Below are 13,730 nucleotides of genomic sequence, written 5' to 3'. Positions count from 1 at the left end.
ACACACAGATACACACACTACGGAGAGCGGCACAATGCACACACTGCACAGATGCTTCGCATAACGCTCTGAGTACTCCGTTGCGCACAGGCTGCACCTAGGATGTGTCTTCTGCTATGAGTTTACAAGGGGCATTGCCAGGCTCAAGCACGCGAGTCATCGCGCAAAAACTCTTCATTCTCAATTGATGTGGGGTGATGTCGTTCCTTTTTCTGTAGTGTGTTTTTCGTCGGCTTTGCTCAGACATTTGAAGACAGATGTCGATACAGCTTCTTGTGAGAAGTGGGCCCAGGACGCACGATTCCACCTGCGATAGTGGTCACGTTGCCCGCCCCACAGTGGCTGAATACAAAAGCCATTCCGTAATCACTACTTTTTCATCGTTTTCTTTTACGACTTTGGTTTGCTCTTGCTTCCGCTTGAGACATGGAACAGTGAGCTCATTATCTCGTCTCATTTTGGGATATTGTTCGGATAATTCCGATCGTCTGATTCAAAAATACGTCGTCCATGGTCATTGGCCCTCGTTTTCCTATAAATGGACCAAATTACTACAACTACTGTAATTAATACGACTTCCGATTGCATTCGATGTGCGTACTTCGGGCAACTAAGCCTGACGCTTCAGCCATGCAAAACTCCCTCCGTAGCGAGAACACGAGTTCCGACGTTACAAATGCAGGAATGTTCTATTATACCGATGGGAGCTTCTTGTGTGTCACTACCGCAGTGGAAGAAAGGGGAAAAAAAATGTTTACCAGACATTTCTTATCGCTCCGCGAATGTTTCCAAGGCGGCACATGAAACGATGGAACGGTCTCGGAGAATACCGAAAGGAAAATACGTCCTAATATGCCGACACCTTTTGATATAAGAGTGGAACTGCTCCTCATGTTACTCTGACTGGTCCTAGATGGAGCCACAGTAATTCGGCGAGAAAATCATTGCACGGCGTAGCTGGCGCCCGCATAGGAGAAGTGATAAGAGGGACACTGGTGTCCCAGTGTCCTTTAAAGGTATGCTCCGCGGAAAATTCATTGTGACAGATCACGACATAAACGCTCGTACACAAATGTTGGTGTTTATTGAATGTACCTCTAAAATAGTTTGGTTGCGGAGAAATACATTTTTTGCTTTGCCGTCCATCATCCGCTTGAACCACTGACGTCGGCTGATCGGCTCTTCTTGGCTCGCTTACTTGCACACAGTTTCGCAATCGCCAGGGTGAAAGCGAAATCGTGAGTCGCACGTACGTACGAGCGCCGTTCGCTACTTCTAAGTTTGATCATTGTCGTTTTCTTCCGGCTGGTCAGTACACACAGCTCCGTCTAATTTGTCATTTTGTGAAAGATGACGGTGTGAGAGAATCGTGAGTATGCCGTGCCCCTCGCTGTACCAGCAGGTACGCTAATAGCAAAGGATGTTGCGTGTCAAGTTCCCTGTTGATTTCGTGCGTGATTCGGTGGTACGGAACCAGGGGTTAAGTGATCTCAACTTATCAAGGCAACAGTTGTGTGTGCTCGAAGCATTTTGTTGCTCGAACAATGTTACAGGGCTGTTCACCTGACGGCCGATTCGGACTCGAAAAGTCGCTGAAAAGGTACGCGGTTGGTAGAAAGATCCTAAGTAAAGCGTTCATTATTGACAACAGTCTTGTCGTACTTTAAGGGAACTTTCGCTCGGCGTTCTTTTTCTATAGCAGCACTACCCCACAGGTGCCTTTTAACGTCCTTGACACGAAGAGAAAAATCCTGAGATACTGAGACGTTCGAGCCCTTAAGTTTCTTGGCGTTTTATGGCGTTATGCCATTCATGGGGCTATCGAATGATATATAACTGTTGCACTACTCTACGAGGAACGTAAGCGATATCTCTTTAAGTAGCATCATACCTACGAAAAATGACGAATTTCGAAAGCCTTTCTCTAAAAAACCCCACGAAAAAATTGCCTCCAAAATTTGATATGTCGTAGATTGTCCCTTACACTATACACGCAGAAGAAAAATCAAAAGTCGGACCTGATCGGTAGGCGCACTGTGAACTTTTTGCCGGCCCTATACGCGGTGCCAAATCAAGCGGTGGCACCGTCTCCCGCATAGAACAAAATCGAATTTTCCGGAGTCTTTCAACTTCTCTCTTCACATGAAAGCTAATTGCTATCATTTGGAGCCGTTGTGTGCGTTTGCGTCCATGACAGTGTTATAATCCCTGAATGGAGATTGTGCAACAACCAGGTGTTCTAGCATTTTTCACTGGACGTGAGACAGGTATGATGCCATGGACGACACAGCGCAGTAGAGCCCTACACAGCCCGCGCCCGATCCGACCCGAGCCGACAAAATCACCAGCACCGCACACCAGGCCGACAAACATGTTTCCGAGAGTCTGGCTCGGCCGGGTCACGTAGCTAATTCCACACAATGGAGAACTACTAGTATCATAACATGCTTGCGTCGTTTCTGTGCATATATTTGCAAAAACAAGCAAAGGACACTGCATTATGCGTATGATTCCACCCTCTAGAACATTATCAAAGCAACTTCACATTGCTCCTGACTTCTCTCATATTTCACAATCACGTTCGTGAAGCTTAGTGAGAGGGGTAGACATTGGGAGAAGGTGTTTGTCGAACCATGGGCCCTATTCCGGTGTGCGTCGCTCGCGCAATCGAGTCGTTTGCAAGAGACGGCACGTGTTGTGTGATGTCATCGAACGACGGCGCCGAGAATGTGGTATTCCAGTGCTTCCAGACGAACCGCGCGTGAACGATCATGTCGTTTGACCGATGCGCACGCTTGTTCAGCGGGGAGAGCTCAGCAGAAGGGAACGTGAAAAAGAGCAACTTTTAACACGAACCACCAGAAGACGACTGCCGCAAGGCAGGTTCCGACCCTCATAAGCTAGCAACGTGTGTCGTGCTGGTTACTACGGCCATGACTGCTTCTCCCTCCCTTGTGGAAAGCCTGAACTATTCCGCACCCCCTTTTTTTTTCTACATTCCACAACGGCTTTCCGCTCTAGCAAATTTTTCCACCGCTGACAGTGAATACATGCAATGAAAAGCAGTCGGAGGTGCGAAAGGCAAAGGAACCACTGACAACTTCCCAATCCGTTGAGCAGCTACAATATGTAGTTCCGGACCACCGACGGTGTCGGTAGGCGAAGCGATTGAGGCGGCGAGAACGATACATGCCACTTTTTGTATTTCGGGTTACGTCTAACGATCGCGCACTTGGGTTATTTACCATCGGTCAGTTCGTCGACGTGTTGAACGACACCATCACGCGCATCCCAGGCGACGACGACGAAGCGATTGCACGAGCGCGTTTGCAAGCATTTGAAAGAAAAGCAAACATAGGCAATCAAAGACGACAAAAAAAAAAAAAAAACTGCTTCTCTTTTTCGCATAATTCCTTCTATCTGCGATGAATTCACAGGTCCGCGCTTCACGTCCCATCTCGGAGCAGTTTCACATTATGCTCGACTATATGGGGGTGCAGTGAACCCCCGCCAGCGGGGGTGCAGTGAAACCCGTCGAGAGGTGGAGAAAGGTGCGTATATTAGTATCAGATATGAAACACAAACAAAAATATCAAAATTCGCAGCAGCAGTGACGACTGCAATATCCCACTGATTGATTGAAGTTGTGTTCAATGGGAACTTTTAGACGTGGACCGACAGGAAAAGCGCCACCAATGCAAAGGCAGCTCGCATCTCACACCACACGCGGGCGACGGGAGGAGGTCCTCCTCCGAAAGAATCGCTCTCTGAGCTGGAGGAGCGGCTCGCCTCTATGATAGGGCAAGTGGCGACGACCGGGATGCAGGAGACTCAGGAGTTCGGCATACGGGCACCGCCGGCCTCGGAGTCCGCATCAACAGTCATTTATATGGCACCGCCCGAGGCCGCTTCTGCCCCACAGAGCGATGAAGGCAGGTCTAATCAGGATGATGTAAGTCACTAGTATAACGTATAAACAATTGTTCCTTTGCCACACGTATTTTAAGGATCACGAGATTAGCACCTAATGACAGGGATGTGCCATCTATTGACATTCTCCCTCGTTCAACTTTTTTTTTGTTTGCTAGTTAGCGCCATCACAGCAGGAGCACACTGCCCGTGAGGACCACTTGAGGGGAACGAGAGGAAGGGGCCGGCAACGTATGTTACCCGCATGCTTATGGCGCGCTGCGCGCGATGTTATGAAGGGTGGGCACCCGAATTTTTGTCTTCTTTCTGCTAGGACGGCAGAGACAAGCACGACAACAGGCGCCGGTAGAGTACGGGCAGGAATTCTTGAGAATGCAGCAGGAGCAGCAGCAGGCTTTGACTTCAGTTGCTCGCTCCATGGAGCGTGTGGCCGCAGCTGCAGAGGGCAAGCAGCAGCGTTAGAAGCCCTCGGATCCATGCAGTCTCCTCCAGCAGTCCAAAGTACGTACCGCGCGAGGTGCATTCAAAAGTATTTCATAGTACACGTGATAGCTTTTAAATTCCTTTATTAAGAAATGTACGGAGCTACTATCGCAACTGTCACGCGCAGGCGATTAAGCAAGCGACAACTGTCGGCAAATATTGTCACGCAAGTGTTCTTCGTTCCTAAGCGCCGCTTGGGAAACTTCTTGGGCAGGCCCAGTGTCAAACAGTTCATCTTGCGCAGGTTCGTCGCTCAGATGGATGTTGTTCCGCACGCAAATATTGTGTAGCGCTGCGCACGCATTGACTATCTTTGAAGCAAAAGTAGGGCGGTAGTGCAGTGTCCTGTGTATCAGAAGGCATCTGAACCGAGCCTTCAGTACGCCGTTGCACCTTTCTATAACGCTTCTTGCCGACCGGTGTACTCGATTGTACCGTGCAATGTCCCTGTCAGTCTCGCTATGTGAGGGATATGGGACCGTAAGCCACGGCTCCAGTGGGTATCCGCTGTTGACTGGATCAGGAAGTTCATTAGAAGGGAAGAAATGATTAACTGCGCTGTTATGTCACATAAAGTGTCGTTATGTGTAAGCGTGTTATGTCGCGCTGCTGTGGTGTTCAACTGCCAGATCTTGTATGTTTGTAACCTTGTCTTCTCTTCTTAGAACTTTACCAATAAATTTGTTTTATAAGCGCTAGAAACGCGCACGTCTCGGCAGGAAGTGCCGGGCTCTGTTCGCTGTGTCACCGGGCCAATCAGGGGGCGGGTCGGGCCCAGAAAAGCCGGCCCGTGCAGGGCTCTACAGTGCAGTAATGCAGATGTCTTCTCACGCGGTTTATAAAAGACGCTCAATGCTCCTCCGTAGCCGAGGATGATACGAATCTTGGCGCAAGCTGTCTCCAGGGGGTTAATGCGATTAGGATCTCCCCATGGTCGCAGCATGTCCAACCGAAGATCGTCGATGTTGGTCAGCGGCGCCAGTCGGGCTGGTTCAGCAAGGTTCATAAGAGGCCAGGCAAAGGGCAGCCTTGAGTGTGTGCGTACGACACTACACAACGACACTTTACTCTCTGCGATTTTCGCCGTCTTGGGTCGTGGGACCGTAGGAAAGCAAAGGTTATAAAGAATGTTCAAAGTTACTGCGTCTTTTCTGACACAATGTGTACAGCAGAAATGCTTCTATGTGATGACCGTAAACAAATATACATCTTAGAAACATGCACAGGCATTTGTTCTTCAGCTTTGCTTTGCTCGGCTCCTGCAATGCACGTGTCAAAAATGCGAGCGCATCTGGTTGTTGCACAATCTCCATTCAGGGATTATAACACTGTCATGGAGGCAAACGCTCAGAACGGCTTCAAATGATAGCAATTGGTTTTCACCTGAAGACAGAAGTTGAAAGTCTCTCGAAAATTGGATTTTGTTCCATGCGGGAGACGGTGGCACCGCGTTTAGGGCCGGCAAAAACATCACACTGCGCCCACCGATCAAGTCCGAATTTTGATTTTTCTTGTGTATGTAGTCTAAGGGACTATCTACGACAACCAAATTTTGGAGGTAATATTTTCGTGGTGTTTGTTAGATCAAGGCTTCCGAAATTCGTCATTTTTCGGAGGTGCTACTTAAAGGGACTATGAAATTTCCCGAACCCCACACTTTTTTTCGCTGGAAACTGTTCTTCCCGCCGAGAAACTGATATGCCACAAATTTTTTCGGACGAAATCGCTCCACTCTGCGAGGAGCGCTCTCTCGAAATGTCTCTTCCGCGTTCCTCCTCTCCCGCGCACATTCTCCCGTCGATGGTGTAACTGTACGGACCGCACTTCTGTGCCCCGTTACGTCACCGGTGTTGCGCAATGGCAAGTAATGCTGCGAGCCCGCGAATTCCGTCGAGTTTTGCCGTCCAGTCGCACATAGAAGGTCACAAGGTCTCTGGGCGCGTCTGAGGGTTGAACTTGAAGCATTACGTTTTCTTGGTTGGAGGCGTTCGGATAACACGCTATAATGAACAGCTTTTTGCGTGTGACTCGTTTGCTACAGTTGAGCTGGCAAGTATGACATGTGAGCTGTACTTTTTCATCGAATGTATTCGTCCTCTGCTCTGCGCCGTTCACAACAAGGAACTCAAGTACCTCCGTGGCTTTGAGAGTTTTGCTGACGAGTTACGTGGGTCTCTAGCGATTCACCGCAACGTGTATTGGTTATACCGCCGTCACCAATGGAAAGTGTCTGGTGGTTGCTTGGCATTGCAGTTACATTTACATCAGTTGCAGTTATGTTTACGCGTTGGCAATCTGACAACAAAGGAAGTGCGTTGTGAAGTGCAGCTGTGATATTTGGAAGATGCCCCCTTTGTTGCTCGATTTGTTTGTACGAATTATCGTAAAAGACTGGGTGGTCTAATGTTTTGTTTACTTTGTTTCAACTCGTGTTCTTCGTCATCATTACTGCTATTATTCAAAGCAGCTTCGTGCCCTCAGGCGATTTTGATTTACTCTGCATATTTATTGTTCTACAGATGGCTGTATTTCCTTCCGTCGAAGGACTTCTTGTTTGCCTAAGATTATGTTTCAGACAAGAATTTATTTATGAGCACGTCACGTATTCTGTATTCAATGTTGAGCACGTCGTAAATCTGAACATGTAGCATTGCCAACCATCATGCCTACAAAAACTCAGCTGTAGCGTATTGTGTAAGAGTATTCTGCACATCGTATTTCTTTCTGATAAGTGTTTGTTGTTTAACAAATATATTGTTCAACGAGGTTTCCAATACTGTGTAATACATCCATAACCCTAAGACTGGGGGGCACAATCTCACGACACCAGTTCGCCTGCTTCATTGCCCTCTTATATTATTGTGTTACGTAACCTTGAAGTCAACAGTTGAGGTAACTGGAAAGAAGCAAAAACCCCCGGTACTGACGTAGCATGCCCAATATTTCGCAATTAGAAAAACGACAAGTAATTGGTACTATTGGTGTTGGTCTTCTGACGGAAATCTGCTTTCTTTGTGAAAGAACTGTCCGTCAAAAGCTGTCCATCTCGTCACTGGGAAGCATGAGACATTGGATACCAGGCGAATATTGACGTAAATTAGGGCAACCAAATATCCAACATCGTCTCGGCATGTCGACGAAAACCACAGGATGCGACTGCGATAGACTGCGACCATCGCGCGGAAGCTGCCGTCATGAAAATTTCCACTCCCAATAAAGGCATACGCCGGATCCTATTCCTACGGCGCATGCTCCTGGCGGGATCCTTCGGCTCGGCATGACGTCACGATGACGTGTTGCCGAGCCGGCCGTGGTCCTTTCGAGTTGCCCGCTGTGTCTCCGCTCGGCAGCTCGCCACGGCGCGGCGCCAGCTGTCCTCCCTTCGCCGCTCCGTTTAAATTCGCTCCCGAGAATACTCCTCGCATGATGAAAGTAAAATTGTGGTTCTACACTCGGAAAAAGGTTTTCTTTCTGATGAAAACGAGAAAAAAATCATTTCATAGTCCCTTTAAAGAGGAATCGCTTACGTTCGCTAGAGTAGAGCAACAAATTATCATTTGATAGCCTCATGAATGACAAATCAAATGGTAGAAAGCTTAATTTTATCACATCGCCCGGAAAATTGAAGTATATGGTGCTTTTGGGCGCTTTTAGTGAACTTTGATATTTTGTTTCAGACAAATGAAAACTGACACAGCACTGCCAACGCAGGAGCCTTTTGTGCTCGAGGTAGTCTAAATCAGAGCTAGATATCACTACAATGCGACAAGAAATAGCTTTGCAGGGGACGCTCAAACCTGCGCGCGACGACATCCTCTTGTGAGAGGCAGTTTTTCCCTCTCCTCATATTTCGTGACCGGCGCAGCGCAGATAATTCCGAAAGCGTTTATTTATCCTAACTCACCGATGTCTTCAACATAGATTTTTTCCCGTTCATTCGAGACGACAAGTGTACCGAATTGTTCGATATGAGATGGAAGTAGCCATGGGTAAGCGGCGTATCTCGGCAGTAGCCGCGTGCCGAAAAACGACGCGGTGTGAACCGGGTATAACCCTACTAGAAATACTTGACATCGCGCGGGCTTTTCCTTGCCTGAAAACACAGGTGAATTTCCAGTAGCGTCGCGCCATTTTCGTTTTTGCAGCCATGGTTCTTTGAAGTATTAAATCTTGCAACATATTTTTGTTGACATAGAAAAATAATCATTCGGCAAAGTGCCCAGTGTTTCATTTGCTCTTATTTGGCACAAACAAATGCTACACGATGACCCGACTTGGCTTTATATACTGTAACGCAGTTGCCTGTTCCTCGTTCTTGAGTGTCGAGCCACAGCGTAAGCGACATGCGACGAATTTGTTCCTGATGTATATGTGTGCTCTATGCGAGAAGCAGAGATTTATCCAGACCGCCCTACAACATCTCCCCAAATGTTCAGTGACACCCCCCAGTGCCCTTGCGATTTCAGCTTTAGACACATGTCGGTAATGATAGGTTAAGCTGCAATGACGTAACTATAATAATGACCCCCCACCCCAATTTTTTCCGACACCTCTCCGTGCTTGGGATTCTGGATAAACCACTGGCGAGAAGTGTGGCACAGCGACGCCTTGCTTGCTACCACCTACCACCGCGCCGGCTCGGCAGTTCTACCGGGCCATGTCACGGGTTGAGAAGCTGCAGAGCACATCCAAGACATCATCGCCGATCAGGACTCATGGAGAGGAAAAACATCACATCTACATTTGGTGGTCCGGACCACGAACAACTCAGCCCGGTGTCCAATTCAGTCTCTGTATGCAATAAGGGGATAAGTGGAAAAATCCCAAACCGAGGAAACTGCAAGTGAATATTTGGTAAAGTAATTGCAGATAAGTTTCCTCGAATAACGCAAATGCAAAATGTGTAACACGTATGAATGTGTCTGCTCTACATGCATGTGCCTTTCGCATCATTTCTGTGTGTGTGATTTAGCAGAAATTGAACAAAATGCAGCAGCATGACATATCCCCTTTTTCTATATAACAACGCACGTGCCGGGTTTTCCTGCAAGAAAAAAAAATAAATTCACGAGTCCAGCTTTCATGGTGACGGCAGGATGGCCGGAGTTACCTTTGTGCAGTGGAGCAGCCTAGATAGTGATTAATTATAGCATTACTAAACGAGCACAATCTCGAAAATAATGTTCTGCATCACCAGTAAAATATGAATTATTAGCACAGTGCGCACGTTTTTCCGATTACAACGCTCAGTAGCCCTGCTGACACGATCACGTGAGGTAGGAAGAACATGTTTTTCGAATGGAAGTCGAAATTCATTTCCGCATAGTAGCAAAATTTAAGCTACGCCATTTGTATGCATGTGTAGAAAAGGGGCCTGATCTGGCATCCCATTGACACACATGCATTTCCCGTTTCTTACCTTCTTTTAGCGAGTCAATAAATTGTAGTATGGTCCTAAATTTTATTTAGCAAGTACATACTGGTATGTAGATATCATTGCAACAAAAACACTAAAAGGGCATCATTCGACTTGTCCCCTTATTGCATACAGAGGTTCAATTATGTCATTTACCATACTGAAATTTCACAACAACCACCGTCGTGAAGATTCGTATACCTGATCAGGAAGGCCAGGCGATGCCGCTATGGGAACCCGGCTCGTCAGCCACTGGCACGTCTTTCCACCGGGTAGTCGTAGTGGCAGGTTCCGGTCGCCTTTGCCCGATATGGCACGCTTCGGCTTCAATGCCCCGTACGAGTGGTGGTACGCGTGGTTGACCTGCGCTGTTCTTCAGGCCTCCGCCTACTTCGTGATGGTACTATCCAGCACCACCAGCGACACTTCAGTGAGCAACATGGTCCGCTACCTGTCCCTGTACGTCGTCGTCCCTTCGCCCTGACACATCATGGTGCAGCGCCCACTGCCATGACAAGAAGCCGTACGCCCGAACTCCCCTCATCGACTTGTCGTCATTATTATTCCCTTCATGGTATCGACGCGAACCTCCAGCGGAAGCATCGCCCCACGTCTCAGATGGACGCGACAAGGATGGTGTGCAATCGTTCTGGCTCGTCAGTTCTAACGCCTAGATCCCGGAGTAAGCCCAGCGCATCCAACCTCAAGGACGCTCCATCATCGCGAATCAGGACTCATATAGAGGAGCAATATATCCTCTACAGAAGCATGTTCAACTGTGCAAAGAGCATCCTTTCTACATTTGTCTCGTATAAATTTACACGGCCAGTTGTTTGGTAGGATTACAGTTGATAGAATACAACATCAAATACTTAAAGATGTACCTTTTGTAAGACATTTTCTGCATCGGTGTACCTCTCCAGGGTAATCAGCAGTCGGCCAAGGTTGAGATGTCCCCGGATATCGTCAGGTTGTATTCTGAAAATATACAGCGTACTCCCGTTTGTATATTCTAAAGATATAGTTTGAACCCTAAAGTTCTGCTTCGTCAAAACATTAATGACGAGCGTAGTTCATGGTGGGGGATCCCTGCGATAAACAAGTTAAATGCGCACAAAATGGCGAAGCATGCATCTGGGAAAAGAATAAGAAGTGAAAGAGATCTTGCTCAGGAAGGTATTCTGTAAATCAGCTTGGAAACAGTCTGAGAAGCTCGTTTCCCTCTACTTTACGGTGGCTTCTGGCGACGAAGCAGCTCACTGAATATCATCATGATAAAAGGTTGTTGCTCTTCAATGTTCTGTTCGCATATTATTGGCCGGTGCGGATCCAGGATTGTTTTTAGGAGTGCGTCCAGCCATGTACAGGATGCTAGATACGCCATCTAGGGTCAATGAAACACTATGTGAAGACAGAAATTAGGCAGGGGCACAGGACATCTGGAACCCCCTCTAGATCCGCCCCTGATTATTGGCATTTCTCTGCTGCATCTTTCAGAAAGCTGCAATCCAACATCCTGCAGATATTTTAGTTGCACATCGTACACCGTTCTCCTTCAACTGATTACGGCCACCCGAAACAGGTACTATCTGTTCTTCATCCGATTACTGCTGGTGGTAATACGTCTGCAACTTTGTACACTCTGCTCAGGGTGGAACGCAAATGCGTCTATCTCGTAGTAAAGTTGATGAAAGATGAAGAATGAAGTTTCTCTCCAGTTTCGCTCGTAGTAAAGTAATGGCAATGTTAGTTTTCACTCCCCCTTAATTCGTCGATAAACCTGTCGATTCTCGAAATTGACGACGCATATTGGCATAGTTCCCCCTGAAATCAGCCCACGGCCCACACCAACCCCCTGTAACTCAATCATTCTAGCTATCCTCGCTCCATCTATCCACATCTGTACGCCGCTCATACCCATGGTGCGGCGCTAACACACAATGACAAAGAACCACACATTACGGAGCTTTGCGCATCAAACGCACTTTACGAAAAGATAAGCTGGAATATGTACATGTTCAAGATTAGCAAGGTGGTGCCAGCCACTACAAATGAATGAAGTGCTTGGCCTATCATACTTTTAAAATCGTTATCGTAAAGACCTTCTGACCAGCCAAACCTCGTGTGATCCTCCCTGCAGCTGAACCGGTGCCACGATAAAGAAAGGAATAAGCACGCATTGCGAAAATGAGGGGAACCCCTTCCACTGAATCCACGCTTCACCGAGGCTCAAAAGTGCTTTAAAGAGATGCTATCGATTTAAAAAAGAATCGTCCTGGAAACAGAGAAGCTCTGAACGCTCCACGTATTATTGGCTGCACTTAGCTCGGTTTATGTTGGGTGATTCAAACTTTCGGATGTATCACTTATATTTTGTATTCGGTTTTAGATATGTGAATACAACCAAACCCCGGCAGTGTTTTATTGTAAGGACTCCAAAAGTTTCGATTTGTCTGGATATCGATTTTGTCAACTTACTCAATGGCCTTTTTGTAGAGTTCGTAAGCTTCGTGATGCCTGCTGAGATTCTCTAGGGCTTGTCCCATGTTGTTGTACATCTTTGCATTTCGATCGTTTACGCGGAGAGCGGCGCTGTACAGAGATTCTTCAGACCACCTGGAAAAGATAAAGAGATATTTATTTATTGGCGTTGAAAGCGTTATCGTAGCTGTCTGCAAACAAAACGAAAGAAAATACAAATATCGGATCATATTCTGCGCTTCCAGCAAAGGACTTGTGAAAATCACGTTGTAGAACATGTTAGATGCCTGATGATTTCCTCCGCAAGTGGGTTTTTGGGTCCGGCTCCGGCTAAATTCCATTTCATTCCCAAATCCCCTCTGCAGCTAGCACATTGGATCAGATGTATGTGCGTATATATTTAGTAGCAATCTCAAAATATGCCACGTCTTCGAGTTAATAACCTGTGTATCTTTTATTTAGTTTGTTTTGGTCTTTATTGCACAATGTATCTTTTAGTGGTTTTACCCTTTTAAATTTTCACATTAGTCCTAAGGATTGTCTTTCACGCAGGTTCACTGCCTATTTATCGTTCGCCAGCTGGATCTGGGGCTACTTTGGCCCAAGAAATAGGCGGCACATACCTGGCTGTGCTGCTTTGGCAATCAGAACACTCTTCCCATCGCTAATATGTTTATTAAGAAAAATGAAAGGAAAGGTCAGCGAGACGGAGGTTCAGAAGGATAACATATTCCGCTTACAGGTAACTAGAATTCCGGGTTTTCGGATTTATCCGAAAAAATCCGAAAAACGTACTCCGGCAACATTTTAAGCAATTCGGATTAATCCGAAAAACTCCGCTTGGCAGATGTTTTTCCTGATAACCGGCGTATTGTTCTTGGCTCCTTTTGTGTCCTGGGTTTCTTCCGACCTCGAATCCGGCGCCACCGCAGCTTAATAATGGTCATCGCGACGACTCGAGGATTCACCGCCCGGGTTCTTCCCCCACTCTGTTGCCCGATTTCCTTGTCCTACCCGTGACCTAAGCACTAAAATAAGCATCGAACCGAGGTCATACGGAGTGGTCTTTTTGGAAGGGCAACTAGTTGCAGTGCTGACGACAAGATGGTACGTAAGCGAAAGCTCCCGTGCGACTACGTCAAGGAGTATCCTGATTTCGAGGGGTTCACATCTTCCCGCGATCTCGATGCAGAGGTTGTCGTATGTATGTACTGCCGCATAACAGTGAGCACTGCACACGGAAAGGGTGCATTTGGAATAAACCTCTACCAGACAAACGTCATCATGACGTTGGTAGACAGACTGAAACCGAAACAGACGGGAAGGGGAGAGCTGGGTTTCACGAATGAGCAGTTGTTCGCTGAAAGAAAAGTAGGACCGAAGGTCGCGTCCCTTTCAGAGACCATCGTAATCCCCTCAA

The 13,730-nt window shown here is 47.1% G+C and overlaps 1 protein-coding gene across 2 annotated transcripts in view; it reads right to left on the bottom strand.

Annotated features, from left to right (window-relative positions):
* LOC135385165 (protein O-mannosyl-transferase Tmtc3-like) overlaps nucleotides 1-13,730 on the bottom strand; it is a 246,876-nt gene that overhangs the window by 42,727 nt on the left and 190,419 nt on the right. For both annotated transcript variants that reach the window (XM_064614347.1, XM_064614348.1), the window contains 2 exons: nucleotides 12,308-12,445; nucleotides 10,714-10,807 (listed from right to left, as the gene is read on the bottom strand). In XM_064614347.1, coding sequence (XP_064470417.1) covers nucleotides 10,714-10,807; nucleotides 12,308-12,445 — 232 coding nt within the window. The remainder of the gene's footprint in view (nucleotides 1-10,713; nucleotides 10,808-12,307; nucleotides 12,446-13,730) is intronic.

This window comes from Ornithodoros turicata, chromosome 2 (genome assembly GCF_037126465.1).
Source record: "Ornithodoros turicata isolate Travis chromosome 2, ASM3712646v1, whole genome shotgun sequence".
In the NCBI taxonomy this organism is placed as follows: Eukaryota; Metazoa; Arthropoda; class Arachnida; order Ixodida; family Argasidae; genus Ornithodoros; species Ornithodoros turicata.
The sequence above is the reverse complement of the archived record's forward strand: the minus strand, read 5'-3'. Positions and strand labels throughout refer to the sequence as shown.